Below are 25,968 nucleotides of genomic sequence, written 5' to 3'. Positions count from 1 at the left end.
TATGCCTTTGTACCTTGTCTGACCAGTAATTGCTGTGAACCCTCGTATAGTAGTCTCGGTCTGTTTGTCCATATGATCCAAAGAATAAAGAAGTAAGAAGAGCCGAAATCTATTTCCTTTTCAATGGAAAATCGGTAGTATGCACCCTCCATGTCCGACACCATGTCCACCGCCTGACTTGGGAGCCCGCAGGGCCGTCTACCGGGGATCGACTTCATATCGTGGCCCATAACCCGGTGAGTATATCGCGTGGTTAGACTTCTGGTTGTAGAGACGAATAGATACGCTATTCTTAAAGTCTAGCGGATCATGATTCACGGCCCGCAAATCTAGGCTTTAGTTCCTTAAATGGACAGAACAGTTCCCAGTGCAGTGTTTAAATTGAACCCTAACCTAGCTATTTTCTTCAATGTTGCAAAAGGATGAAGGACAGCCGTGTGAGACAGCAGGTAAGCGCTAAGGCGGCCGAAGGAGACAAGCGGAGGACTTTTGGTTTGTACGTAAAATTAATAGCCCTAATATCACCCAGGAAGATAGCCAAGACAGGTATTTAGAGTAAAAAGTTATTTAATAGACTAGCGCTGTTCAGCGTTCCGAGAATCCCTTAACTTTTGAGATATCTAGAGCTGCTCTTACAAACTTCTGGGCTTTAGGCTGTCTTTCGCCGGAGAAAGCCCACTAATATATTTGCTATACTAACGCAGGGTAGTAACTACAGTATTTTTCAACTGGGGAAAGAGACTGTAGTACTAGTAGTAGTAGTAGTAGTAGTAGTAGTAGTAGTAGTAGTAGTAGTAGTAGTAGTAGTAGTAGTAGTAGTAGTATGCTTTAGAGAAGTATAGCGGGCAAAAGTAGACTATAAGTAGAGAAACGGGCAAGGTGGTGATTATCAGTTAGGGGGCAGTTTATTAAGGTTACTTGCTCAGCGCGCTCAGCCTTCTGCTTATCCTGTGCTTAGTGATCGCCTCAGGCTGCTCAGGGCGTGCACAAATCTACTCAGAAAGCAAAACGCGGCAAAGAGTGCGCATTAAAATGGAAAGAGTAGGCCATCAACGCTCCTAGAAAATCAAGGATGTATGCTGCCGCTTGGGTGATAGCTAACGGAAGGTATTCCAGCTTTATAAGAAGATCGTTTATGGTCTCCGAATCGTCAGAAGGAACTAACCCTGTAGCCGCAACAATATCTAGCTAGAAAATTTCTATAACTGTTTACGAAGTTTTCTGTTCTAGATAATAATCCTATATAGCATATATTCCGGCTTTAAGTCTAATCTATTATATATATACCTTTTTTTTACCGCTTGTGTTCTAAAGCCCAGACACTACATAACATCTCGACTAGCAACTTTTATATCGCCAACACAGCCATCTAGCAACCCGATTTAACCTCTGTGATTATCCAGGTTGTACCCACTGGGCCATGATCTCGCCCATCCCGTTCTGCTGGGCGTATGAAAGCGGCGTCATACCATGGATATCTCTGGAGTTCGGATTGACTTTCGCCGTGTCTAAAAGAACCCTGATCACATCGGCTTCATTATACTCTGCGGCATACGAGAGGGGAGTTCTGCCTTCGTTGTCTGCAGAATCTACTTCCACCTTCCTTGAGGTCACCAAAAGCTCGACGTCTTCTTTCACCCCGTTCTCAGCGGCATACGAAAGAGGTGTCCGACCCCAGTCATCCCGGGAGTCAAGATCCACTTGACCACAGTCGACAAAAAACTTTCTAACAGAGTGGAGCCCCTTCCAGTTGTTTGGAAAACCCTGCTCATCAATCCCATGGCCCTCAAAAGCAAGAGATGTTGGAGTTTGGCCAGACATGTCGGGGGAGTCGATGGCCACCTTGCCCGTGGTGAATAGCAGTTCCACCGCGGGAAGATTGCCTTCCCTCGCAGCATGAGCGAATGGAGTCCAGCCACAGCTGTCCTTGGATTCGACATCGATGCCCTTTAACTCAAACAGGAATTGCACAGTGGGGGCATCAGCACATCCGGCAGCATGCGAAAAAGGCGTGCGCCCCTCTAGACATCTTGCTTCAATGTTCACCCGGCCCGATTCGACCAAGTACTTTATAGTTGATAGATTGCTATACTGAGCGGCCCAAGAGAATGGTGTTCTCCCCATGTCATCCGGCGTGTCCACGTTGGTATCTCCCGATTCTATCAATAGGTCAACCATCGCGCCCGAGCCGAACCGGATGGCATAGTCAATTGCTCGTTTAGAGTCGCAGTCGACTGCGCCGATGTCGTGATATCCCGAGCCCAGGAGAAGGCGGGCAATATCAACATAGCCGCGCTCGGCCGCATGAGTCAAAGGGGTGCGACCGTCGGCATCTTTCGCGGCGAGAAACGCGTGATCGGAACTGAGGAGTAGTTTGACAGTCTGAATGTGGCCATTTCGAACCGCCCGTGATAGCGGCGTTCGGCCATTTACTATAACATGATCGCAGAACATACTGCGTTCTTGGTCTATGTCAAAGACGCGTGTCTTGTGAGTTTCGAAGCTCCTCGCACCTGTGCGATGATCTGATGTCCACGCTTTATTGCTCCCTCCACGAGGCAACCAACGCTGTTGCTCGAATTGAGCTTCAAATATCGCATTGTCGGTATCGAGAAGGTACTTGATGATCTGGACCTGGCCACTCGATGCTGCCAGAGCAAGTGCCTCTCCCAAGGCCGTCGCTTTAGTTTCAAGCGCTTTCTTTACCGTTTGAGGCATCCTGTATATGATACCCCAGAGAAGCGCCCAGCCGTCGGATTGGAACATACTCTTCTGGTATAATATCGGATTCAAACGATGATAGAGAGACGAGGCCGCTTGAGCGAGCGCGTTCATTTCACTTTCCTCTAACATACTTGCAATCTCATAGAGGATCTCGTTTGGCAGGCGAGAAAACATCGTCTTAGCTAGAAATTGAACCGCATTGGCGAGATGATTGGAAGAGAGCATAAGGTCGGATATAGTATAAGATGAATCAAAATTCTGGGGATTCAAGCCACGCTACGGAGCACGGATCACCATTGACTCACTCGATTGACCCCTAGCGCTCCGAAGTTTGGCCGGAGGCCCGCCACTTCTCACCTCACGGCCAGCTCCTGATGTCTGGTTCCATGATAGCACAGCACGCCTCTGGCGCACTGCTGTACTCCCTGACCGGTTCGCGGCCATGTTTGCCTGCCTAGATGGCACAAGTGCTCGTTTATTCTTAGTAACCTAGACTGGTAACGTATTCCACAAGCGAGCGCCGCACCTCTGTATGTCATACTAATGCAGCATTTTTTGAGACCAAACTTACGCGCCGGGAGGGAGGACCACGGTTTTGGGCCGTCAGAAATCATGGCTTCTCCGGGGAATTATAGAAATGTCCCGGGCCGTTGCTACAAACAGGTCTTACGGAAATCCTGACCATTTGACCCTTCGACAATGACGCATGTATTGAAGCAAGTCGTCCTGGCGGACCAAAAGACGAGCCGAACCCTACTTTTATCGAAACTGGGACTGTTCGACGGATTTGAAATAACGAAAGATACGCAGTTACGCATGATGAAGAAACTAGATGCTGCGTCAAACAAGATGCCGTGTATGTTGCGGACAACTTCGCACGAGAACCTGGTCAACCTGAAAGAGGTTCTCCAAACCGAAAATGAGACATACATCATCTACGACTAGTGGAGCATTTTACTTGCGGAAATATCCGGTGGCCGCTCTCGGTTACGTTGAAGTAGGCGAGATATAGATTAGGCTCCCGAGCAGAGGCCCAACAACTTTCGGGAACACCGTGCAGCATGAGCTTATTGTGCTGTCCGGGGAAGCATCCGGCATCTCAGCCTCATCCCTGCCAAGAGGTACTTTGTCCCACAACCAGACATGGTTCATCGTCCCCAACAATTACGTCCACCGTTGATTGTAGTCCGTACTTCTGCTTCACCGCAATGCTTCAACAGGCTCACGAGAGCCAATCGGATTGGCCTTCCGACACCCAGGGTCTTTTCCTGTTCCACGGAGGTGAAGCACTGACGCCACTAGTTGCAGCGACACATTCCCCGGCCCCAGGATTCTGGACCTTGCTATCCATGTTCCCACCTAGGCCAATTATTCATAATATTCCCTTTCTACGCTTGATGTGAGAAACCATCTACCACGATGAGGCATGATAATTATCTTGGGCACTGGAGTAGAGACGTCAGAACATCCGATTGGTGTCAAAAGTACGTGACCAGTTGTAAGTCAGCCTTGCTATACTCAGGGCAACCGACATGGCTTATTTTATGCGAAATTATTCGTGTGATAGGTAATAGGTCTCCTTCAAGATCTTTCTCAAGCAGGCGGCATCGAAGTCTTCCTTTATGGTATAAATATATTTTGATCCCCTCTCCCTTTCTATGCCATCAAATCTCACTTTCGAAATTCCATAGTTCTCTCCATGAAAATTACCCTTGCGCCGGGCGGAGTGCTATACAGCTGATTCCTAAGGCAGCCTCACAATACCCCTAACCAACATTCAATATGTCGATTGGAAGACTGCAAGCTGTGCTCGCAGCAGCTACAAATGATATGACGGCGGCAGTTGCCAATTTCAATATTAATCTCACCTTCATAAAATGCGAAGCCCCAAAGGAGTACCAAAGCTTGGGAAAAGCGTTATCGAAGGCAAGCAAAGAGCAGGCAGAAGCTGGCTCTGCTTATATGATTGCACGAAGACTAGGGGCTCTATTCGAAGGTGCTTGTCTGCCAACGCCCAACCTCATTCGAGCGTATGGAACCCGGGTATCTGAGATTGCAGATACGACCACGAGATCTATGCCAACCCCTGATGGCATATTCTCTGACCATACTGGTCTAAACGGGACTTCTATTTGGGCGGCAGCTATCAGCTCCAAAACAGCGCTACAAGTGCAGCTTCTGGCTTGTATATTAGCACGATTTTGGGGACATGACGAAGCGACAGCAGTATGGGTTGAACTTGTAAAAGAACGACGATTGGAAATTACCAGACGGTTTGAAGTAGATGGGGAGGCGCACATTGGGATTCTAAATGAGGCTGTTTCGCCGGAAATATCCCGAGCAAGTCTGGCAGAATGGGATGATAGTGCTCGGGCCTGGCTTCGCATTGCTGACAGAGCTAAATCTTCCCAACAGAAGCGTCTTATGGGGATAATATCGAGTCTCGATGTTGCAGTTAACAAGGATAAGCTTGTCTATTCTAGTGTGATAACTGCATGGAACACAGCACTCGAGTCTATGGAGAACCTGATTCAAGGTATGCCCCAGGCTGTAAATAACGGCTCGGTGCTTCTGGCCTTGTATTCGTGGCATCTATACCCTAACCTCATTGTTTTGGGAAATCAGCCAGCTGAGGAATCTTTCGATGATAGCCTTATTAAACCTGGTGGAGTGTACACTCTTGGCCTTCACCAAGAGACTTCTCAGCGTCAACAAGGAGTCCATTGGTCTTTGTCGCTCAAACATCTGAATTACTATGGAGCTTCGGCTTCTCAGCAGAGGAGCCTTCATCATGACAATGCGCAGGTTAGCTTTGATCAATTCTGCGTTGCTGTCTTTGGTTGTCTTCTAGGATATTGGCAAACAGCATGGCGGGATATCGATACCGTGGCTGAATTCTTTGTATCCATACACGGCGCTTTCGAAAGAGCTGCTGGGATCAAGAATAAGGCGAAAGTTCATAGGTTTCTGTGCGACTCCTGCCACTGGTGGAATATTATGGCACGGGCTGCATCACTTTATCTCGACAAAAACTATGAAGACCAGGAAACGGTCAAGAGGCTAGTAATGCTAGGGCTTCGACGAGCGTCTCTGTTCATGCCGCTCAATGACGGTGAGATTATACCGAAATACTTTGATTATCTCTTTGGGGAAACAATCATGTCCTGCCTAAGAGGGCCTGATGAACGATTATCCTTCCTCCGTTCAATCGTCGCACCTCTCGCAGACCAGTACAGAGCAGATTCCTTGATCATCAGGTACTTTGATAATGAAGGAAGAGGGCCACACTATGCAACTGCCTGGCCAGTCTCCATTGCCTCGGGGAAGAGAAAACGTGACGAGAAAGACCATGTGGTAGCCCGCCACTATCGATGGATCGATCCAAATGCAGCAAGAGATTCTCATGATTCTCATTCAACGTCAGATATCGTTATATCTCAAGCCGACTGTCCTCGCTTCATCTGTACCCGTGGCTCTCGTGTTCCTGTATTTCAGGACATTCAAACCATGCAGTATTTCAAACCAATCTATGGCACCTTTTCGGAGGCAGCATTGTACCACTGTCCTGATACACCGAGGCTTCAAGTGCAAAAGCCAACACTCGTGCGAGTCAATCAGATGCTCAGCATGGACATGTTTTGTGTAAATCGACTCATGGAGCACATATTCAAAAAGACACATGGTGAAAATTTTCACAAGACGATGGATGCTCTATCATGGGCCAGTACTATATATAAGCTCATACCAGACGCTACGGTGTCTCTCGAAATCCTCAACAGTCCTCTTTGTGAAGCCAAATGGACAAAAGACTGGCTGAGGCCTTATGAAGTCAACGAGACATCCGTTCTCACTCGACAGATAGCGTTTTCATGTGTGGCTTATATGGAAGAAGAGGTGGATGTGCACCATCAATATTTGACCGACGGATTTGCAATGGCCTACAAGGAATGCATATATATTTCGATGAAGGTATAGAATTAAATTCTCTCTCGATTATCATGGATGCTCACGGAAACTCAGTGTACCTGTGACCCGTCGGAATACTGTGACCCGTATGAGCTTCGCCGCCTTCTCGGGACGGTTGGTTCTTCCGGGATCACAATCCTCGTCCCCCCTGATGCACCAATGGTCGAAAAGCCTGATCCTTCATCATGGAAGCTCATAAGCACCACTATGTTTAATGGGCAGCGTGAGGATCATTTCTCGAAGACCTCGCTGCATCTATGGTTTACCGGCTGCTGTATGCCATTGGTCGAGCCGTTCGAGCACAGAAAAAACCCTGTACTCTGGTTTAGAGAGTCTGTCGTCTCTGTACATGACTCTGGGAACAGGGTCGGTGATATCGACATCTTGAAGGCAATCGATGATGATAGGATTACTTATTTTCCTCATGTCCCCTGTGTCGGAGATCATGATGAGAAAGAGCAGATCAACTTCCTCATCTCTGCTGAAAGATGGGCCGATGTGCTTGAGCCGCCGGAGGTACCTCTCATCTTCCGGGCTAACGGGAACTGGATCGCACGTCTATCTGCCGTTGCTATTGCTGCGCAGATTTTCCCAACGGATCGGATAGTCGTCTGCCGGAATGATACGTGCTGGCATTGTGCGAGAGATGATCAAGAGCTGTCCTTTGACCTGGCGAAACTATATATATATTGATTTTGGTATATTTTATCGCAATATAGTGAAAACTGCAAAATAAAGCCTTGGTGAAGATGACCCTTTGTGGTTCTGGATATAATTTTGTTTCAAACTGCTGATTGGATCTCAATGGCTTCTTTTGGAGTATTAGCCCATATTACAAGCAAGGAGAGTACTTGGGATGTATACTCGGTGAATTAGTCCTATACGGCTCGCTTCCCCTCAAAGTAGCGATAAAGCTAGATCGTATGGCCTGTGCGAAGACTCATATATAGAGCACACAGACCTATTACCAACCCGAGTCTTTTACCATTCCGCTACCGAAAAGTGCCTCAGCTCTTATTCATACGTATAGTAGTTAATTCAAACCCATCTAATCTAATTCCTCCTTGATGGTTTGCTCTTTGATACCTCTATTCTTTCCGCCAAAGCGGTCCTGTACCCGCCTCCCCAGCCACTAACTCAATGAACCCAATGATGTTTTAAGGATAACAGTGTTGTACTTGAGCGTCGAAGAACAGGAGTCACTACTAGTGCTACCTTAAGTAGGTACATGTATGGCTCTGCTAGGACCAGTGACAATGCAAGCCAGCTAGACAGTGGGAAGGAGTCGCGCACCTCTTTCCTCAGAATGTGCTTACTCGCCTCGATAGGCTCGGAAGAAACGATTATCTTTTGAACATGGTCCTTAGTCAGCCTGTAAGTCACTCGTCACCCCTGAACCTTCAGGGTGAGTCACTGTGTAAAGCCTGTGGTGTACTCAGGACGGTTCCTGGAAGGCTATATATACGTCATGTTGTCGACAAGCTCACCGGGGTGCTTTGGGCAACATTGCCGGAATTTACGCTATTCATGGAGAAAGTATACCTGGGCTTACTGTTCTTGCCTATTCGGCGTACTTGGGTGCCTATGTACCGTGTAGAGATTAGAAAAATACATCGGCAAGGCACGGGCTGATGCTGATGCGTTGGGTTGAAGAAAAAGCACAGAACCAAAGAAGAACAACGGGGCACTAACTGCGGGCCGAACAAGCATATTCCGTTACTGATAATTATGCTGCCTTCCAAGAGGACACGACAGCAATCGTGTTTGTACCTATGGGGTAAGCATGAAGTGCATTAGCCGTCCGGCGCAGTGTGGCGGAGCAGACAGCCAAGCCGCCCTGTTGGGGTATGATCGGACGCGGACTTGTACGCCGTACACAGTACAAACATCCAGAGAAATAATTAAATAGGAGTATGGGTAGCAATACGGAAAGATGGATAGCGCAATGCCCGCGCGAATACGTATACCATGGGAGCCTACGGCATAAATCATAGGGCGGATGGGGAGGGGACGGAAGGGGACTGATGATCACCTGGTCGGGAGTCGGGGCGAAGGGTCTGTCCGTCTCACGAGCCGCAGTGGAGGCGCATATGCATTGGCGGCTCAACATGGGGCGGGAGAGAATCAGAAAATAATCTATATAAACATATCATATAAAATCCGTGAAAAACTAACAATAATAATAATAATAATAATAATAATAAACAAATAAATAAATATTTCAATAATAAATGCAGAGAACGAATATTGGCATCTGGATGTTGACCTGTTGACGGTTTATAGAAATGGGCAAAGTAACGCATCGCAACTCTGTATCTCTTGTCCTATTTTCGGAACACATACACAAATTGCAAATGCGGATTGGTCCGGTCGTTCCGGGCATCGGGGCTAAAACGCTCCGACCATGGAAAGATACGGAAAAATACGGTACGAACCCCATGGAATATGGGGAACCACGGCACAAATCACCGCTAAACAGAGGGTAAGGAGGCTGTATTGTATGGCCTCGTCGAGGGTGGAGCCCCTGAGAGAGACATTCCAATCAGGACTGTCGGCACTTTTCCTAAGCGGGTTTAGATCAGGCAGACATCCACGACGCTCAATCTCCTTCTCCTCTTTCAATCTGACACTTTCTCTCCATCTTCTTCATCTCTTCTCCATCTCGCTTCTTCTGCTTCATCGCTATCGTTTCCCCCGCTTTCCCCATCCGCTTCCCAAACTCCTGGAGTCCATCTGGGAGTGACGAAAGGATTAGTCCTAGAGAGTGCAACGTCCTACGGCTTGGGCTTACCCGGTGTTCCCCTATCCCGACATATCCCGCCGATATCAACAACGTTCTGGTGCCTACATTGTAGCCTTGATACCCCAGCACACTGTTGAGTGAGATATTGTTCTGCTATCCCTGGGAGACTTACCCCTGATCCAAACTCCGGAAGTCTCACGAGTCCGTATGTCGCTGTCTATTGTCGCTAATCCATGGGCCTTGGCTGACATTGTGGTTATTTTTGGAGCATTCAGCACACGACCCTGACTGCAATTCATCCATCATGATGCTCGCCTGTGTAAATCATGTCGAGGGTGACTCGACACCCAGACGTCATCCTCGCCGAAGACCTGCTTCTGCTGGCAAAACCCCCCCTCATCTGTCCCTTCTCAACTTGCACGACAAACCATCCACCGAATCATCAAATCCACGCCTCTGCAAGAGCGAAACATTCCACTCATCTCCTACTCACTCTGATTCTCGTTTGCGCCTTCCTTCTCCGCCGCATCGCTCTTCTACCTGCCCCGCTGCCTTGGAAGCGATTGCGGCAGGCAAGCAGCGTATGAGCAAGATTCTCGACACTCTCGACCTCGATTCTTTCTCGACGTCCAAGTCCAACGCGACCCTCGAAGACGACCTTCCAGTTCCGCGAAGTATCTTACGACTACATCTCGACTCTCTCAACACATCCAGCCGCCCTGAGAGCCCATCTGGCTCCCAATCTTCCCCAAAACCGGCCCACATCGAAAAGGTCAACCACCACACTTCCGACAGCGGATTAGGATCCTCTGTCTGCAGCGAAGAAAACATGTCTACTAAAGAGACCAGTAAGTGTGTCTGCACAACAGCCCATAACCGTGTCTAACCAGCTTCTAGCCTCCCCGGCCGGTAACGTCTTCGATACCCTCCTGGCCAAAGAGCAACATCCCTCTTCTGCAGGCGAGCGCGTCCGCGTCGTCTACGTGCGAGTGCCAGTGCCATGCCCTCATCACCCACAACATGCCCATAACGACTCTCATGATTCTCACGACCAACCCTCCGGCTCGGGCTCCTTTGCCGTGCCTTCTGTGCCTTCCGTGAAGCGCGCCCATAGCACCTCGATTGATCCACAAGAAGCCATTCGAGTCATGGCTCGCCGCAGAAAAGACGAGCCCCCCATGAACATCAACGCTCCGTGCCCGGAACCGGGCTGCGATAGGATCTTCAGCAGAAGATGCGACCTCAAGTGAGTTTCACCTCTTCCTCGGGTCCGTTCCATCCTAACATCTCTCAGGAAACACGTGAAGACCCACGAACGCCCGTACAAGTGCGTGGTGGCCGGCTGCAAATTCGTCGAGAAGGGATTCCCGACTGAAAAGGAGCGGGAGCGCCACCACAACGACCGGCACAATCCCAACGCTCCCAAGTTCCCCTGCCAGTTTGAAGGGTGCACTTATGCCTCCAAGAGAGAGGCGAATCTGAAGCAGCACATGGAGAAGAACCACAAGTGGGAGTATGTGCGGACAAAGACCAACGGCAAGAAGGTGACTCCCAGGACTACTCCCGAAACGCCCAGCCTTCGGACGACGCCCGGGACGGGACAGACTTTCCCGACGCCAAATACCTTCCTGACCCCATCGCCTAATCAAGTGTCCTGGTCTGCGGCCGACATCAACTTCGCGGACCCCCCGGTGCCCAACCCCGTTGGAACCATGGCCAACCCCGTTGGCGACTTCCAACTTTTCACCAACGGGCCAATGAGGGGCGATGGCAACGCATATTTCGGTCATCCAGGTACCCCAGCCGCGATCGACAACGATCTGCGGTATACGAACAACTTCGAGGAGCTCTACTTGCCCCAGGTGAACCCCTCAGCGGATCCATACATTGGCCCACTTCCCATGGATCCGTACTCGAACGCCGTCTATGATGATCCGTTCGCGTTCAACCCGAACGACTTCGACGAGGTCCTAAACAACATGGACATCCTGAATCCCATGGCCAAGTAAACGGTTGCTTGGATATTGCTTACTAGCGGGTGTACGGGTGTTTTGGTGTTGAAAGGGATATATATGAATTGGGAATCTTTGCTTCTTTTTTTCCATTTGCTCTTATTTCGTTTTCCTCCATGTTCTTTGTATGCCCATCTCTTTGAATGTTGACCTTGCGTTAAGCAAGCATGATGTATCCGTCAGCTTCCAAAGTGCGACTGGCGTGGGTAGTTTGTATCACCAAGACGAGGAGGACAATGAGTCTTGGATTTCTGTATGATCCTCGTCAAGTCGTACCTTGAGTTTGAATGAACAATCCCCTTCCCATTATCTATCGTAGATGGTTGCCACTGATAGCCATAGCCATAAACATCTCAAGGTCTCCAGCCGTAGCTCTACAAGGTAGTAAGTAGATTTACTCTCGACGCGCCCTTGCCGGGCCATCAACTACCTCTGCAAGCACAAGACTTAACACCCCCCGCAATCCGACACGCCTGCTGCATGACCTGCATCTGCAGGCACCGATAAAATGAAATCCCCTGAGTGTCTTGCGTCAACAGCGCCGTATCTAGCCGTCATGCACCATTGCATCATCCACGGTTTCTCAGGGGAACCAGCAGCAAGGACGGCCATGGAGCTGTATAGGAGATCAGAATTGCTTTTTTCACATTGCGTTCATGCGGGCTGAAGACTCCTGACCAACCCCAATATGACCTGCCCGTGACCTGCCCTCTCGGGCAGTTCCTGCAGGAAATAGTCCTGCAGGCCATACGGAGTCCGTGCACTCTGAATGCGAAGAATGTCGCCTGCGGCGCTTCCGAATTAATCCCTTAACTTTGCGAGCGGAATCTTGTCTGTGCGTCTGGATAAGCGGTGAGGCGTCCCAGGCGCGGTTACCCCGGATTCCTCCTGCGTCGGATCTTCGCCCATATGGATCGGAGGGGGCACGTCGCTTCTCCGCCATCCACATTCTCCGAACAAGATGAGACAAAGACATCCTACCTGGCTGTCTACTCCGTTCGCTACGTGGGTCGCCGGCCGCTCAATCATCTGGCTCACGCGACGAACGGCGGGCACATTCCTCGTCTCGCGATGACACATTCCAGTCGCTCGCGTCTCGGCTAATGAGATCCACGAGACGACCTCCGTGATCTGGGCCGGGGGCTGCCCCCTTGCGTGCCATGTCGTTCACCGCTCAGGGGAAACTCGCGCAGACAGAACAGTGTCTGACTCACGCGTGGTGGTTGTTCGACCCTGAAACGTGAAACAATGACGACGTTGTCCGCTTGCCATGTGAGCAGCCAGCCTGGGCCATCGACCGGTCTTCCTCCTGCTGCATCTCATCTCTTACGCGATTATCGGCTGCGTGCGTACCTGTCTGTGTGTCTTACCCCCCTCACCCCACCGCCGCCGGATTGCCTTTCTCGCGCGAACGCACTCCATGTCTTACTCGGCCATGTGACATGGTCGAGGGAGGGACAGGGCTGGCTGCAGACTGGACGGTAGGTGTAGGGTAAAGAGGTGTATACTCCGGACTGGATGTACCTCCCAGGCAGGCCGAAACCAAATCCACACCCACCACGCCGACATTCGCATTCCAACCAGCCTGACAAATTCGCTCTCGCCGCCATGTGATGAGAGTGACACACGGTATGTGTCTTTCGTAACTGTATCTGCAGCTGCATGCAAGCAGGACCGGTCCGCGTGCCAACATCGCTCCCAGCGGCGCTCAGGCACCACCACCACCACCACCATACTCCATACTCAATGCACACTCCTGCATGTAGATATGTATGAGGTGTCCATCAGTCCCTGACATGGACTCGCACGATGACCCGTCCCCGTGAGAAGTGTGGCCCCGCCCTGGCATTCCAAGCGGGCGTATCCGCCCCGGACGCGCGCGAATCGCGAGCGTCTGGTTGGTCGGAAGATAGACATGATCGGGACTATTCGCGGGCTGCAGCTGCGAGCAGGGAACAGGTGATGTGATGGGATATGATATGATATGATCTGTATGGAATGCGGGGATGAGGTAGGTGAGATGTCAGATGGGGCCTCTTCACCGCTGGCTTGCTCATGGGGTCTGTATTATCAGTGCATGTGCGAGATTAGGTTGGGTTACGAGGGGAAGGGGAGTGCTCGGGTCGGGGCGAAAGGGGAGCGAGCGTGGGTACAGTTGTCATTATTTGAGTTTGTGTTGGACGTCGGGTTCTCTCGGCTTGGGCTACTGGATGGATGAGGAGGATATGGTAAAATGAAGTGGTATCTTGTTCAGTCTGTCTGGTCTGGTGTTGTCTATATACAGGAGAGAAAAATGCGGCTGCCTGGCCGGGCAGGAAACAGGAACGGCCCAAACTCCTCGCTATGTATGAGATGGATAGAGGGAAAGGAAGATGACAAAAGAAACATTAGAGGGTATTCGCTTTCCGCGGCACATGAAAAAAGAAAGAAATGGAGATGAGAGAGAAAAAAAAAAAGCCAAATCACAAAGTCTATACATGGATGGATCCGCGAGAATAGTCATCAAGGAAACGTAAGAGAATGCAACTCAATCGTAGCGGCGCTGCTGCTGCTGCTGCTGTCTCCGCAGCTCGTCACGGCTGAGGAGTCGGCGAATTCTGGAAACCAGTTTGCGAGCGGAGGAATCTGCAGGTTCATGATTAGTACGAGGTGACAGGTCTCATGGGATTAGGTTCGGGACTCACCGCTATATCGGCTGCGGATCGTGGATCGTGTCGACAGCTCCGATGGAGATGGAGGCACGGCGATGTCAGCCCAGAAGCTGGTGTCGTGGTAGCCGGCATATTGGCGAGTCTTGAGCCAGGGCGACTCGTCGGATTGCAGTTGGAGGGCCACGACGTGAGGGTAGAGAGCTCCCAGAGGATAGAGGAGTTGTTCGTCTGTGGGCTCGGACATGTCGAGACTTTGGCTGGTCTGGGACTGTTAGAGGAGAAGGATGGGAGGAAGAGAGGGAACATACATAAGGCTCGTAGTTGCTCTTGTAGCACATTGTGTATGTAGAGGATGTGTAGGTAGAGATGTAGAGTAGAGGAGGATGTTTAGGTAGAGTGAGATGGAGAGTAGAAATAGGTAGAGTCGAGCAGATCTGGTGTTTAAGACTTGGGATTGTCTGATCGGAAGTTTGATGCTGGAGATAATTCTTCCTCATGGCGAGAAACTCTGATGGCTTTATAAGATGGTGAGATGGTCGAGCATGGCAGGTAAGTCAGCCACCCGTCTGTCAAGGTGGGGATACCGCATGGCATGGGGATGACATTTTTTTTTTTGAATTAATATTTCTTATTCTTATTCTATGAATTATTTTATTTTTCTTTTATCTTATTATTTTTTATTCTTGTCTGTTTTAATTTAATTTCCTGCGGACACAGAATGATCCATCAAATGATTTGAGTTTTCAGGCACTAAATTGCCCCCTTCGGCCAATCACCATCCAACCCGCGAATGTGAGCAGCCACTCAGACCGCTCGCTAGCCCTAACTATACATACATTAGTCTCATTCCCTCTCCCTCCTCCATCCCAGTCAGTCGACCCTCCCCCTCCAGCCCTGGTCGATCAGCATTCTTGCCGATCGACCCTCAACCGGTGTGCCCGAGGGAAGGGGACGGGGGTCGATCTTGACTGGCTCCTCGATTGCACACCCAGATGCCCAGATACGATCATACCCCTCCCCCCTTGCGTCCCTGCATCGAAACGAGTGCCACGTTTTCCCCTACACCGTACCCTCTACATACCTGAGGCGCAACTACATATGTAAGGTGACGATGCTCATCAATCAGGAGAACATGCGGTCTGCCTTCTCCCCCTCCCTGTGCGACCCAACTGGAATGTTACAGACTCTCCGCGCCGGGTGTTTGTATCACCAGGGCCTCTCTCGCCCAACTCCGAACATCGCCATGTGGAAGACTCTCAGCCCAGGTGGGGATCGTGTCACCATTTCGACAGGATGACGAGACCGGACCCGATGGGGGGACGCGAGGAGAGCTGTCACATCCGCGTGAGGGAGGGAAGATTGCTGACTATTGATTTTCCCATCCCATCCTGCTGGTTCCCAACTCCCTCAAGCCCCGCCGCCGGCGCAACGGGGTGCGTCCCTCAGCCTCCGACGCTTTCTCCCAACTGGTGGTGAATCGGTCGATTGTGGTGTGGGTTCTCGCGTGGATGATATGGGAGGGATGTGGTTTTGGATTAATTCAAGAAGACTAAGGGCTCTTAGGCCGAGAAAGACGACGTGATGGCTGGCTGAAGACCTGACCAGGACTAGGATCAACACGCTAAGAGGCAGTCTTCCAAATCTTTTCCGCTAGTGCCATCGGGGTTTCCAGGTTCCTGGGCCTGGGTCCGCTTAGAGCCGAGCAGAGGGAAAAAGGGGGGTGGGAACAGGCAGGTATCGACGGTCTAAGCGCAAGGGGGAAAAAGTAAACAGTGCACAGCCACAGAAAAGTCTGGCTTCACCGTGCTGTGCCACATGCCGTGGCTTTCCCCCTGTGGCTCCTCCCCCATCTGTGGCTTGTCCCAATGCCAATAGTGCTCAGAACTATTTCCAAACTTCTGGAGGGCAATGCCTCAGATCCTCAGGATGTGCGTATGGCCGCTCCACTTGTCCCGGCAGAACGGCCGTGCCCTAGCATTATTCCTTGTCGTCATCTGTCGGCATGCCCGTCGGTCCTGCACTATAACTAAGGAGGCCTCCCCGGGGGTTCTTGTCCAGTCCCTATCCCATTTGACTTGCACAATTCCATTCATCCGCCTGAGTCTCCTATCATACAATGAACATGGAATCGGAATCACCTTGCTGGGATGCCTCCCCGTCTCCCTCTCTTGCCTATTCCCACGTCCCCAGTAAGCCCTGCCCCCATCCATACTATAGACCCCCGAACCCATGCTCATTGCACCCGCAGAATCGATGGACGCAGACACAGCGTACGCCAGACCGGTCCACACGCCGGTCCTGTCGCCCGCAGAACTGGCCACGCCGTGGCCGCGCAGTCCCAGCCAGGAGGCCCCCGTTTCCATGGACCGGTCCGGAACGGAGATGTACCACGTCGACCTGAGCCAATGGTACCCGCAGTACCAAGCGTGTCTGCAGTTCCTCGTGGAGCAGGGCCAGCATACGCCCGCGGTGCAGTCGCTGGCGGCCTTCCTCAACATGCGGCTGCCGGGCCAGCGGGCGTCGACCGCGGCGCCCACGGGGTCGCTGCTGCGAACGTACATCCGGCGGCTCATCGTCACGGCGCACGACACGCCGGCGGTGCTGCAGGCGTTCTTTGGGCCAGAGTGGCGCGGCGGGCTCGCGACGATCTGGCAGCAGGAGCGCATCAATTACTTGTTTACGGCGAAGAGCGGCGGGTGGGCGTCGACCAAGGCGGCGTACGATGGACAGCCGGACGAACAGACGCCGTTCCTGCGGCCGCTGCGCGAACCGACGGAGGAGGAGCTGCGCATGGCGGAATCGCAGTGGAGCGAGTGGTTGGCCATGGAGGATTGGATGGTTGGACCGCGGAGTCCGTGGTGAAGAGTCGGGTGGGGGAGAGGGGGAGCATTGATGATGCATGCGATGAGGTTACGATGTTGATGATCGAGTCACTCCTTAGATTAATTCAGTTTCATTTGTGGTCTACATTTCGATTTCTGTCCCGAGCCCGGTGTATGGAGGCGAGCCATCTATCGGTCAGTCCTTTGCTGCCTGCGGAGAGGGCGCGGTCTCCGGCCAGGATGATGGGGGAGTTAGTGAAGTGGAGGTAATCTAAATAGATTGAAGCTATATTGATCGATATTGATCCACGCGGGCGGAATACGAGCTGCAGGACCGCCCGCTGCTGCATCTGCATGGAAGGCAATTGCTTCTAGAAGGACTCCAGCCAGCCAGCCTCGTTGGGGGGGATACGCGTCCATCGATCACAATTTAGCTATACGCCGGAGGGTTTGACAGGTGCCATTTGGCCGTCGACAGACAACGGGCCCCAGGGCTGACATGTGGCATGGAGAATTAATTATAAGGCAATTCCAAATCACATCCCCACCGTCTGAAGGATTGGCCGCTAGCACGAGACGGGCATAGCAGGAGAAATAGTCGTTCAGGGGCAGCAGCACCGCCACAGCTCTGAGCAGCCCAGAGCAGCTCTGATGGAGAGCCGAAATGACAAATCTTGCTGGTTAGCGTGGTCGATGATCGACTAAGCTTCTAGGTTAACTCTGCTCTGGACGGTTGTCCACTCGACGTTGGGCGGAAATGGTCTCCAGCGCATGGACTTTCATCATCTTCCTCATCCTCCGCAAGATACACATGCATAAGCGAATGCCCTAATCCAATCCGTCCCGTTGCTATGGGACTTTCCATAATCCCGGCTCCTCAGGGGTAGTCTCTCGCAGCCATCACATCCGTCCCTGACCCAATTCCTGTCTTAGGGCCCGTCGGTCTGTCCTACGGCCGTCTCCTGTCGAACATGACAGCCCTCTCCTCGGACCGGTTTCTGTCAGAACCGTCTCCACCGTCGTCCGAGGCGCGTGCGCTGACTATTGACTCGCCAACCCGCCACTATACTCTTCTCGTCCGGCATCTGTCATCTATCCAGTCTGTCGGGTCCGTCTCCATCCTCGCGATACATCCAGAACAAGAGAATCCTCCCCCCCCTTATCCTCCCAACACACCGGTTCTCGTTCGATCTCGGGATCCTTCAACATCGCAGCTCATCCCTCACTAGCGCCCCTCCCAGGCACCATTCTCCCGGTGGTCTCCAGGTCCCCGTCGCCGGGTCCGCCGGGGTCCTCCCCAGCGCGCCCTAACCTGGTCCATCGATACCCCTTTTGGAAGGGAAATTTGTCAACCGTACCACGCCTGGGAGATCCGCACGGGCACACCCACGGCAGCCCCGGTCATCGCCGCGCCTGTCCCAAGCTCTGGGATTAGTGCCTTTCTTTTGCAAATATCGTTTTTTGATTCGACGCTGAATATGACTCCTGTCGGCGATTCAACTGCTGCTAACGTGGCGTGCCTGAGTCAAAGCCCGAGTTGATCGTTGCCCTGGCAGATGTCAGCCGCTTGGCGCTGGGCACGTTGACCCGGGGTCTTGGATCGGGGTGGAGTTGCTCGACGTGTATACTGTAGGTGCATCACATTGTCACGATCGATCGTGGTCTTCAGCTGCGATCGAGATGCAGCAGTGGTCAGGGATGTTCGAATGTTCGAATATTCTCGAATGTTATGTATCGATTGGTTCGTAGGTGGTAGATAGGCGTGCAGGAGTTGAGAGTTGATGTATAGAGTATATTATGCTACGGTAGTAAATCGATTATATATTGTTAGTGTATACGCCGTATATTTCTGGGTATGCTGGATGAACACGTAACCTACGAGAACCACATAGCAATCCTAAATCATAGCATACCTCCATAAACAATACACAGCCGATACGAGAGACATCCATAACCCGTACTCCATAGTAACGTGTCGATATCTCCTCCGGACATACTCGAAGTGGATGATGGATAGTCCGCCCACTGCCCAAAACAGCTAGCGCCGGCCGCTTACCCAACACAATCAACTGCGGATGAATCATCATTATCACCATCTTCTTCTTGCTTCCTCTCACCGCATCACCACCACCACCTTCACCCCCAATTACTCCCACCCAACTCCCCAATTCACCACAATGAGCGCCCCTAAGGCCGCCGTCGGCGAGAACATGCTCTGGGGAGGCCGATTCACCCGTACGTGCTCAATCCCACCACCCCACCAAGAATCCATCCACTAACCCCGCTACCCTCGCAGAGGGCCTTGACCCCCTCATGGTGCAATACAACCAATCGCTCCCGTACGACCGCATCCTCTGGAAACAGGACATTGCCGGATCGCTCGCCTTCGCGCGGGCCAACACCAAGACGGGGATCCTGACGGCGGATGAGTTCAGCGCGATCGAGCGCGGCTTCGCGCAGATCGCCGAGGAGTGGGCGACGGGGACGTTCACCCCGACGGCGACGGACGAGGACATCCACACGGCGAACGAGCGGCGGCTGTCGGAGCTGGTGGGCAAGGAGATCGGCGGCAAGCTGCACACGGGGCGGTCACGGAACGAGCAGATCGCGACGGACATGCGGCTGTGGCTGCGCGACGAGCTGCGGCGGCTGGACGGCTTCCTGGCCGACCTGGTGCGCGTGTGCGTCAGCCGCGCCGAGGCCGAGCTCGATTACATCATGCCGGGCTACACGCACCTGCAGAAGGCGCAGCCGGTGCGCTGGAGCCACTGGCTGCTGTCGCACGCGACCGCGTTCGCGAGCGAGCTCCAGCGGCTGCGCGAGGTCACCCGCCGCGTCAACCGCAGCCCGCTCGGCACCGGCGCCCTCGCCGGGAACCCGTTCCATATCGACCGCGAGGCCATGGCCGCCGAGCTCGGCTTCGACGGCCTGCTGTACAACAGCATGAACGCCGTCGGCGACCGCGACTTCGCCATGGAGACCATGCAGTGGGGCGCCTCGTTCATGCTGAAGATCTCGCGCTGGGCCGAGGATCTCATCATCTACAGCAGCCTGGAGTACGGCTTCGTGCGCCTGTCCGACGCCTACTCCACCGGCTCGTCGCTGATGCCGCAGAAGAAGAACGCCGACAGCCTCGAGCTGCTGCGCGGCAAGTCCGGCCGCGCCTTCGGCCACATGGCCGGCCTGATGTGCACCATCAAGGGCCTGCCCACCACCTACAACAAGGACCTGCAGGAGAGCGTCGAGCCGCTGCTCGACCACATCAAGACCGTCGGCGATAGCATCCAGATCGCCACCGGCGTGCTGTCCACCCTGACCACCATCCCGGAGAAGATGACCGCCGCCTTGGCCCCCGAGATGCTGGCCACCGAGATTGCCGACTATCTCGTGCGCAAGGGCGTGCCCTTCCGCGAGGGCCACCACATCTCCGGCCGCGTCGTCCAGCTCGCCGAGCAGAACAAGGTGCCCATGGACACCCTGTCCCTGGAGCAGCTCAAGACCGTCGATGCCCGTTTCGACGACGATGTCCGCGCCTGTCTGGACTACGAGCGCGCCGTCGAGCTCAAGGATGCGGTCGGCGGAACGAGCCGTCGGGCCGTGTTGGAGCAAACCGCCGTCCTCAAGGGACTGCTTTAGATGCCAATGACGATGACGATGACGATGCTTTCCGGGTAGGTGCTTGGAAGATGAATAAAAAAAAGTCATGCGATGTTACGCCACATGTGCATATTACATAGAATAAATGGATTAAGTCACCATCAACCGTATTGTACAGAACGAGCGACGACGTGCCAAATCAGAATGGATGCAACTGCCCCCTGTAATCAACAAACAATGGTACAATAACTTGCACAGCACAATCAGACATTAAGTACGGTGTAGTAAACGTCACATATCCTCAGGACTCTTCGATCTTCTCTAACTTTAAGCTCCTCCTCCAGGAAGGTTGGTATGCTGGCAGCGCCGCGTCCCACTCCGGATCGTACTGCATGAAACTCATCACATGCGCGGAACTGACACTGTCACTCGATGTGCTCAGAACCTCGTCCGGGCACGACATCCGCTCAAAGTTCGCGGTAAGGACCGCCCCGTCTGCGGTGACGACGGGGCCTGCGCGCGGCTGTCCGCCTGCATCCGCGGCGTCATGCAATGATCCGTTCTCGAACTCGACCGATTTGCAGAGCTGGCGGCGCGGATTAAACTTATTGATCAGCTCGCGCGACGACGACGAGGGCAGCTCGGCCCGTTGTCTGTAGAACCCTGTGTCAGGGAGTTCTGGAGGTGTTCGCAGCGTTGGGCGCTGACGGACGGCAGGAAGCTGTCTATGGGAACGGGTAGTAAGTCCACTGCCGGTCCGGCCGATAGGCAGGGACACGTTCGAGGACGTTAGCGAAGAAATGGTCGGGGTCGTCGAGGAGCTGTTGGTGGTATTGGTAGTGACGATGGAACGGGCCGTGTGGATTGTCGTCGATGTTGGGGAGCGTCCGGTGGACGGCGGGTCGGTAGGTGGCTGTCTCGAGAGAGGGAGTCTGGTTGCAGGTCCCGCTGGCGACACTCGGGTCGTCGGTGAAGCTCTTGTGGGAGACGGCTTCGTGGGCGGCTTTGTCGGCGGCGTTCTGGCCGGTGATGGTCGAAAAGGACCCTTCGTGTTTCTGGCGTTGGACTCTGCGTGCGATGAGTAAGAAGTGGTGATACAATCATCAGAGGAATACTCCATACTCGGTCGATCGGTGACAAGACCGGGCCTTTTGCGTCTCTCGCGTTTGGGGCGGAGGCCACTCAAGGACACAATAGGATGCGCAGACACCTCCCGGCCATGTCTTTTCCTGCGAGAGTACCACAGCAGAAACAGTGCCATACCCAACAGCACCAGGAAGCCGACCACGCCACCCACGACGCCTCCAACGACCATTTCGTTTTTCTTGTGAGCAGCCTTTGCGGAGCTGACTACTGTCGAGGGGGCTGAGGACACTGCTTCTGTAGGGGGCGCGCTCGCCGTGATAGACGAAGTCGATGTCGAGGAAAAAGATTGCGTCGTCTCGGCCTTTGTACGTGTCGACGTCGAGGACATGGTGGGTGTGGCCGTGGACGAAGACATCGACAGCACGCCATTCTCGTCAGGACAAACTCCCGTCGTGCACGGGTCTACCGCACAACAACCATGATAGTTGCCTGCGGAGCAGACATACCACTGCTTCCCAGCAGGGCACGATATGTTTCGGACCGGTAGTTGGGCCATAGCCAAGCTGGTGAAGAGAAAACGAACGATTCTGACAAGAGACAGACAGCAAGGAGATCAATAGCGAACGAACGAAACATGCTCTAATGAATCAACCAAGAGAGCCGGCTCAGGTTGAGGAATAGGTGAAGGCGTAAACGGACTGTTCTGTCCACAAAACCATCCCGAGATTCATCCTATGTATTCTCTAGAACCCTCATAGGAATTGAACAATTCCTCGCAGCGACGATCCATGGTCCTCAACCGGGGCATCGCCTGCTTGACAAAGATCCGGGAAAAAAGTGGGTTGTTGTGACAAGAATGGATGCTTCTTTGTCTACCGCACAACGCTGACTTTCCACTAACGGCCGGCCAAGAAGGTGGCTGCGTCGGGGGACCAGAGCGAGGACGATTGCATCCAGCACAAGAAGCCGATTTGAGACATCGGCCTTGGTGGGGGAGTGACGGTCTGCTCTGCCCCGACGGCCTACGCCCCGAGGGCCTTGAAACTCCGTTGCAGTTTGCCCTGCCTTGCCGCAAGTCAGCCTCATTTCAATGCCAGCGATGCTATAATTATGCCAGCTAAGCCTCTTACCACGTTTTTCTTTGTATGTCTGACCCGCTGAGGGCCTGCAGGAACAAAGAGCTGCATGATGTCCTGTCCAGCCGCGGTGAGCATGTCGTACCAAGCACATAGAAAGAATCAACCGCTCGAGAACATTCGACGACAGACCCAGAAGATGATAAGAGGATGATTAACAACGCAAGGAAACTCCAATTGTATGGTAATAAACGGCTATAAAAAACACGAACGTGAGTACACCAAACTCATCGCCTGGAAGGAAAAATGGATATACACATATAAACACAAGAGATAAGCACAGCCTGAATTTTCATGACGCTCTTTTTCTTTCGTCCAACTCCCCCCAGTCGTCACGAGGTCAATTCAGTGGACCTCGCACGGCTTCATTATGGAGCTCCTCCTCAGCAACCTCTCCGAAAGCGCGCTTAGTAGACACGCTTGAAAGGAGGCACGGGCTTGCACTCGGCCTCATCCAGAGTGTTGGCCTCAACGGCACGGTATCCGAGCTCGACCTTGCCGTGAGGAGTCTTCTGCCACGTGAGGGTGTGCTTCATCCAGTTCTCGTCATCACGGTCGGGGTAGTCCTCACGGGCGTGGGCACCACGAGACTCCTTACGGTTGGCGGCGGCGACGGCGGTTTGGGTACTAATTCAACCAAGTCAGTCAACTGATCCCATCGGCTCTCACATTCACAGGAGATACGTACGCGCAAGTCAGGAGGTTACGGAGCTCAAGGGTCTCCACCAAGTCAGAGTTCCAGATCATGCTGCGGTCCTTGGTGCCGACCTGGTCGAACCAGGTATCGACATCGAGGATCTTCTCAACACCCTCATCCAAGCTCTCCTGGGTACGGAAGACACTGACATCCGACTGCATAGTCTTCTGCATGGCGTTACGGATGTCGAAGGTGGACTTGGGACCCTCGGCGGTACGGACGAAGTCGAGGTCCTTGATGGACTGGGCACCGGCGTCGGAGGCGAGCTCCTTGTGGGGCTTGCCAGGGGAGGCGATGTCGCGGACACGGTGAGACACCGCACGACCGAAGACAACCAGATCGAGAAGGGAGTTGGCACCGAGACGGTTGGCACCGTGGACGGACACACAAGCGGCCTCACCGCAGGCGTAGAGACCGGGGACCACCTTGTCCTTGCCCTGCTCATCGACGGTCAAGACCTCACCGGTGTACTTGGTGGGGATACCACCCATGTTGTAGTGGACGGTGGGCAGGACGGGGATGGGCTGCTTGGTAACATCGACACCGGCGAAGATGGACGCGGTCTCGGAGATACCGGGCAGACGCTCGTGGAGGAGCTTAGCGGGCAGGTGGCTGAGCTGGAGGTAGATGTGGTCGGCCTCGGGACCGACACCACGGCCCTCACGGATCTCCAGGGTCATGGAACGGGACACGACGTCACGAGAGGCCAGATCCTTGGCGGTGGGGGCGTAACGCTCCATGAAACGCTCACCCTGGGAGTTGAGGAGGTAACCACCCTCACCACGAGCACCCTCGGTGATCAGACAACCGGCACCGTAGATACCAGTGGGGTGGAACTGGACGAACTCCAGATCCTGGTTGGGGAGACCGGCACGGGCGACCATGGCCATACCGTCACCAGTGCAGGTGTGGGCGGAGGTGCAAGAGAAGTAGGCACGACCGTATCCACCGGTGGCCAGGACGGTGTGGTGGGCCTTGAAACGGTGGAGAGTACCATCCTCCTGGTTGTAGGCGAGGATACCGCGGCACTCACCGTCCTCCATCAGCAGGTCGAGGGCGAAGTATTCGATGAAGTAGTTGGTGTTGTGACGGAGGGACTGTCCGTAGAGAGTGTGCAGAAGGGCGTGACCGGTACGGTCAGCGACGGCACAGCAACGGTAGGCCTGGCCACCCTTGCCGAACTCACGCGACTGACCACCGAAGGCACGCTGGTAGATACGGCCATCCTCGGTACGGGAGAAGGGGCAGCCGTAACCCTCCAGCTCACGAACGGAGGCGGGAGCCTCACGGGTCATGTAGTGAATGGCGTCCTGATCACCGAGCCAGTCCGAACCCTTCACGGTGTCGTACATGTGCCATCTCCAGTCATCGGGGTGCATGCTACAAGGGGGACAGGGTTAGCGCGAATTGGGTCGGGACGAATCAACTATTGCGCGGGCGGACGATGACGTACTTTCCGAGGGCGGCATTGATACCACCCTGCGCAGCGACAGTGTGACTTCTGGTAGGGAAGAGCTTGGAGACACAAGCGGTGTTGAAACCAGCCTCGGCCAAACCGAAGGCGGCACGCAGACCGGCACCACCGGCACCCACGACGACAGCGTCATACTCGTGGTCCTGGGGGTCGAATTAGAACCGAGACGGTCACAGAAGACATTCCGGAGTAAGGAGAAGCTTACAATGACGGGGTACTTCTCGGAGATGTAGCCATTGGCTTCCTTTGCGCGCAGAGGACCGTTGCCGAAAATGCGGGCTAACGACGGGGGTCAGTTAGGATGGACGGGCACAGGGGAGGTTTGCAGCGGACTCCGACGTACCAGCGGGGCGAGAGGAAGAGAAAAGACGTCTCTGATCCCGGAGGGCACGGGAGATCTGTCAAAGCAGGATGGTCAGTATGCAATGCGCGCGCAGGGCATGCGACCAGCGAAGTCAGATGCCGGCAGTAGGTCGGAGAAACGGACCTTGGAAGCGGGAGCTAGGCTCCGCAAGCTCAGGGAGCTCATGATGGCGGGATCAAAAGAAAAGAGAACACTTCTCTACTGAGACGAAGGGGGAGAGACAGAGCGTGGACGAGAAGAGGGGAGGGAGGAGAGAGGAGAGAGGAGAGGAGATTGGAACACTTGGGAAATGGTGAAGTCGTTGGTTGCAGCAACTTTTGGATCGTCGTTTCTGCTTGGGCGGAAGGGCTGGCTGACATAAGCACCGCGCACTTGCCGACGGGGAAGACCGGGGCCGAGAACACCAATCAGCGGGCGCGCAGTGGTAATCACCTCGGGCAGCCGGCGGCTGCTGATTGGCGGAGCGGGCGCAGGCACGTGGCCGGTGTTCTTTTAACCCGGTTAGAGCGAGGAATTCCGGAGCGGCACGGCTGTCGTGGAGGACCCGAAGCATTGCCGGGGTGGTGGATGGAGGTCGAACACCGTGGAGTAGAGGGATGAGGCAGCTCGTGTCTAGTATTGGCACGGAGTCGTAGTATTGTACCTAGTGTTGTACCTAGTAGTTACTTGTAGTTACTGGTATTACTGGTGGTGTGG

At 53.5% G+C, this 25,968-nt stretch overlaps 9 protein-coding genes across 9 annotated transcripts; 4 read left to right on the top strand and 5 right to left on the bottom strand.

Annotated features, from left to right (window-relative positions):
• Window positions 1-1,395: 1,395 nt before the first annotated feature.
• On the bottom strand, window positions 1,396-2,718 carry BDV59DRAFT_197892 (ankyrin repeat domain-containing protein; the record flags this gene model as incomplete). Its single annotated transcript, XM_073693031.1, has 1 exon — window positions 1,396-2,718. The coding sequence occupies one exon, from the start codon at window positions 2,716-2,718 to the stop codon at window positions 1,396-1,398; it is 1,323 nt and encodes a 440-aa protein (XP_073552375.1).
• A 4,105-nt stretch (window positions 2,719-6,823) lies between these two features.
• BDV59DRAFT_168090 (uncharacterized protein) lies at window positions 6,824-7,661 on the top strand. Its single transcript, XM_073688027.1, has one exon. The coding sequence runs from the start codon at window positions 6,850-6,852 to the stop codon at window positions 7,381-7,383; it is 534 nt and encodes a 177-aa protein (XP_073552374.1). The 5' UTR covers window positions 6,824-6,849; the 3' UTR covers window positions 7,384-7,661.
• Window positions 7,662-9,334: 1,673 nt separating this feature from the next.
• ace1 (putative C2H2 transcription factor (Ace1)) lies at window positions 9,335-11,763 on the top strand. The gene is made up of 4 exons (XM_073688026.1): window positions 9,335-9,638; window positions 9,702-10,281; window positions 10,331-10,679; window positions 10,728-11,763. The coding sequence occupies exons 2-4, from the start codon at window positions 9,738-9,740 to the stop codon at window positions 11,440-11,442; spliced, it is 1,608 nt and encodes a 535-aa protein (XP_073552373.1). The 5' UTR covers window positions 9,335-9,638; window positions 9,702-9,737; the 3' UTR covers window positions 11,443-11,763.
• Window positions 11,764-13,972: 2,209 nt separating this feature from the next.
• BDV59DRAFT_197890 (uncharacterized protein) lies at window positions 13,973-14,434 on the bottom strand (the record flags this gene model as incomplete). Its single annotated transcript, XM_073693030.1, has 3 exons — window positions 13,973-14,070; window positions 14,130-14,358; window positions 14,405-14,434. 3 exons carry the CDS (start codon window positions 14,432-14,434, stop codon window positions 13,973-13,975), a joined length of 357 nt encoding a protein of 118 aa, XP_073552372.1.
• Window positions 14,435-16,212: 1,778 nt separating this feature from the next.
• BDV59DRAFT_197889 (uncharacterized protein) lies at window positions 16,213-18,229 on the top strand (the record flags this gene model as incomplete). Its single annotated transcript, XM_073693029.1, has 4 exons — window positions 16,213-16,285; window positions 16,345-16,947; window positions 17,852-18,026; window positions 18,148-18,229. 4 exons carry the CDS (start codon window positions 16,213-16,215, stop codon window positions 18,227-18,229), a joined length of 933 nt encoding a protein of 310 aa, XP_073552371.1.
• A 791-nt stretch (window positions 18,230-19,020) lies between these two features.
• Window positions 19,021-20,676, top strand: BDV59DRAFT_168080 (argininosuccinate lyase ARG4). Its single transcript, XM_073688025.1, has 2 exons — window positions 19,021-19,153; window positions 19,215-20,676. Exons 1-2 carry the CDS (start codon window positions 19,096-19,098, stop codon window positions 20,552-20,554), a joined length of 1,398 nt encoding a protein of 465 aa, XP_073552370.1. The 5' UTR covers window positions 19,021-19,095; the 3' UTR covers window positions 20,555-20,676.
• A 9-nt stretch (window positions 20,677-20,685) lies between these two features.
• BDV59DRAFT_47003 (uncharacterized protein) lies at window positions 20,686-22,277 on the bottom strand. The gene has a single exon (XM_073696458.1). The coding sequence runs from the start codon at window positions 22,155-22,157 to the stop codon at window positions 20,817-20,819; it is 1,341 nt and encodes a 446-aa protein (XP_073552369.1). The 5' UTR covers window positions 22,158-22,277; the 3' UTR covers window positions 20,686-20,816.
• BDV59DRAFT_46998 (uncharacterized protein) lies at window positions 22,243-22,987 on the bottom strand. Its single transcript, XM_073696457.1, has 2 exons — window positions 22,732-22,987; window positions 22,243-22,666 (listed from the first exon to the last, which is right to left on the bottom strand). The coding sequence occupies exons 1-2, from the start codon at window positions 22,829-22,831 to the stop codon at window positions 22,329-22,331; spliced, it is 438 nt and encodes a 145-aa protein (XP_073552368.1). The 5' UTR covers window positions 22,832-22,987; the 3' UTR covers window positions 22,243-22,328.
• Window positions 22,988-25,573, bottom strand: BDV59DRAFT_46997 (succinate dehydrogenase [ubiquinone] flavoprotein subunit). Its single transcript, XM_073696456.1, has 6 exons — window positions 25,396-25,573; window positions 25,252-25,306; window positions 25,114-25,187; window positions 24,888-25,051; window positions 23,426-24,814; window positions 22,988-23,364 (listed from the first exon to the last, which is right to left on the bottom strand). Exons 1-6 carry the CDS (start codon window positions 25,435-25,437, stop codon window positions 23,145-23,147), a joined length of 1,944 nt encoding a protein of 647 aa, XP_073552367.1. The 5' UTR covers window positions 25,438-25,573; the 3' UTR covers window positions 22,988-23,144.
• Between the last annotated feature and the right edge of the window lie 395 nt (window positions 25,574-25,968).

Source organism: Aspergillus ambiguus (genome assembly GCF_047715705.1).
Source record: "Aspergillus ambiguus strain CBS 117.58 unplaced genomic scaffold BDV59scaffold_2, whole genome shotgun sequence".
NCBI classification, from domain to species: domain Eukaryota; kingdom Fungi; phylum Ascomycota; class Eurotiomycetes; order Eurotiales; family Aspergillaceae; genus Aspergillus; species Aspergillus ambiguus.
Note: the sequence above shows the minus strand (reverse complement) of the source record. Positions and strands in the feature narration are given on the sequence as shown.

Coding starts and splice junctions, on each gene's coding strand:
- BDV59DRAFT_168090 (XM_073688027.1), top strand. CDS start 6,850: ATGGTCGAAAAGCCTGATCCTTCATCATGGAAGCTCATAAGCACCACT.
- ace1 (XM_073688026.1), top strand. CDS start 9,738: ATGATGCTCGCCTGTGTAAATCATGTCGAGGGTGACTCGACACCCAGA. Junction 10,282..10,330: donor CATGTCTACTAAAGAGACCA/GTAAGTGTGTCT, acceptor ACCAGCTTCTAG/CCTCCCCGGCCGGTAACGTC. Junction 10,680..10,727: donor AGCAGAAGATGCGACCTCAA/GTGAGTTTCACC, acceptor AACATCTCTCAG/GAAACACGTGAAGACCCACG.
- BDV59DRAFT_168080 (XM_073688025.1), top strand. CDS start 19,096: ATGAGCGCCCCTAAGGCCGCCGTCGGCGAGAACATGCTCTGGGGAGGC. Junction 19,154..19,214: donor CTGGGGAGGCCGATTCACCC/GTACGTGCTCAA, acceptor CTACCCTCGCAG/AGGGCCTTGACCCCCTCATG.
- BDV59DRAFT_47003 (XM_073696458.1), bottom strand. CDS start 22,157: ATGGCCCAACTACCGGTCCGAAACATATCGTGCCCTGCTGGGAAGCAG.
- BDV59DRAFT_46998 (XM_073696457.1), bottom strand. CDS start 22,831: ATGTGCTTGGTACGACATGCTCACCGCGGCTGGACAGGACATCATGCA. Junction 22,667..22,731: donor GACATACAAAGAAAAACGTG/GTAAGAGGCTTA, acceptor ACTTGCGGCAAG/GCAGGGCAAACTGCAACGGA.
- BDV59DRAFT_46997 (XM_073696456.1), bottom strand. CDS start 25,437: ATGAGCTCCCTGAGCTTGCGGAGCCTAGCTCCCGCTTCCAAG. Junction 25,188..25,251: donor CTCTTCCTCTCGCCCCGCTG/GTACGTCGGAGT, acceptor CCCCGTCGTTAG/CCCGCATTTTCGGCAACGGT. Junction 23,365..23,425: donor CGTAACCTCCTGACTTGCGC/GTACGTATCTCC, acceptor TGGTTGAATTAG/TACCCAAACCGCCGTCGCCG.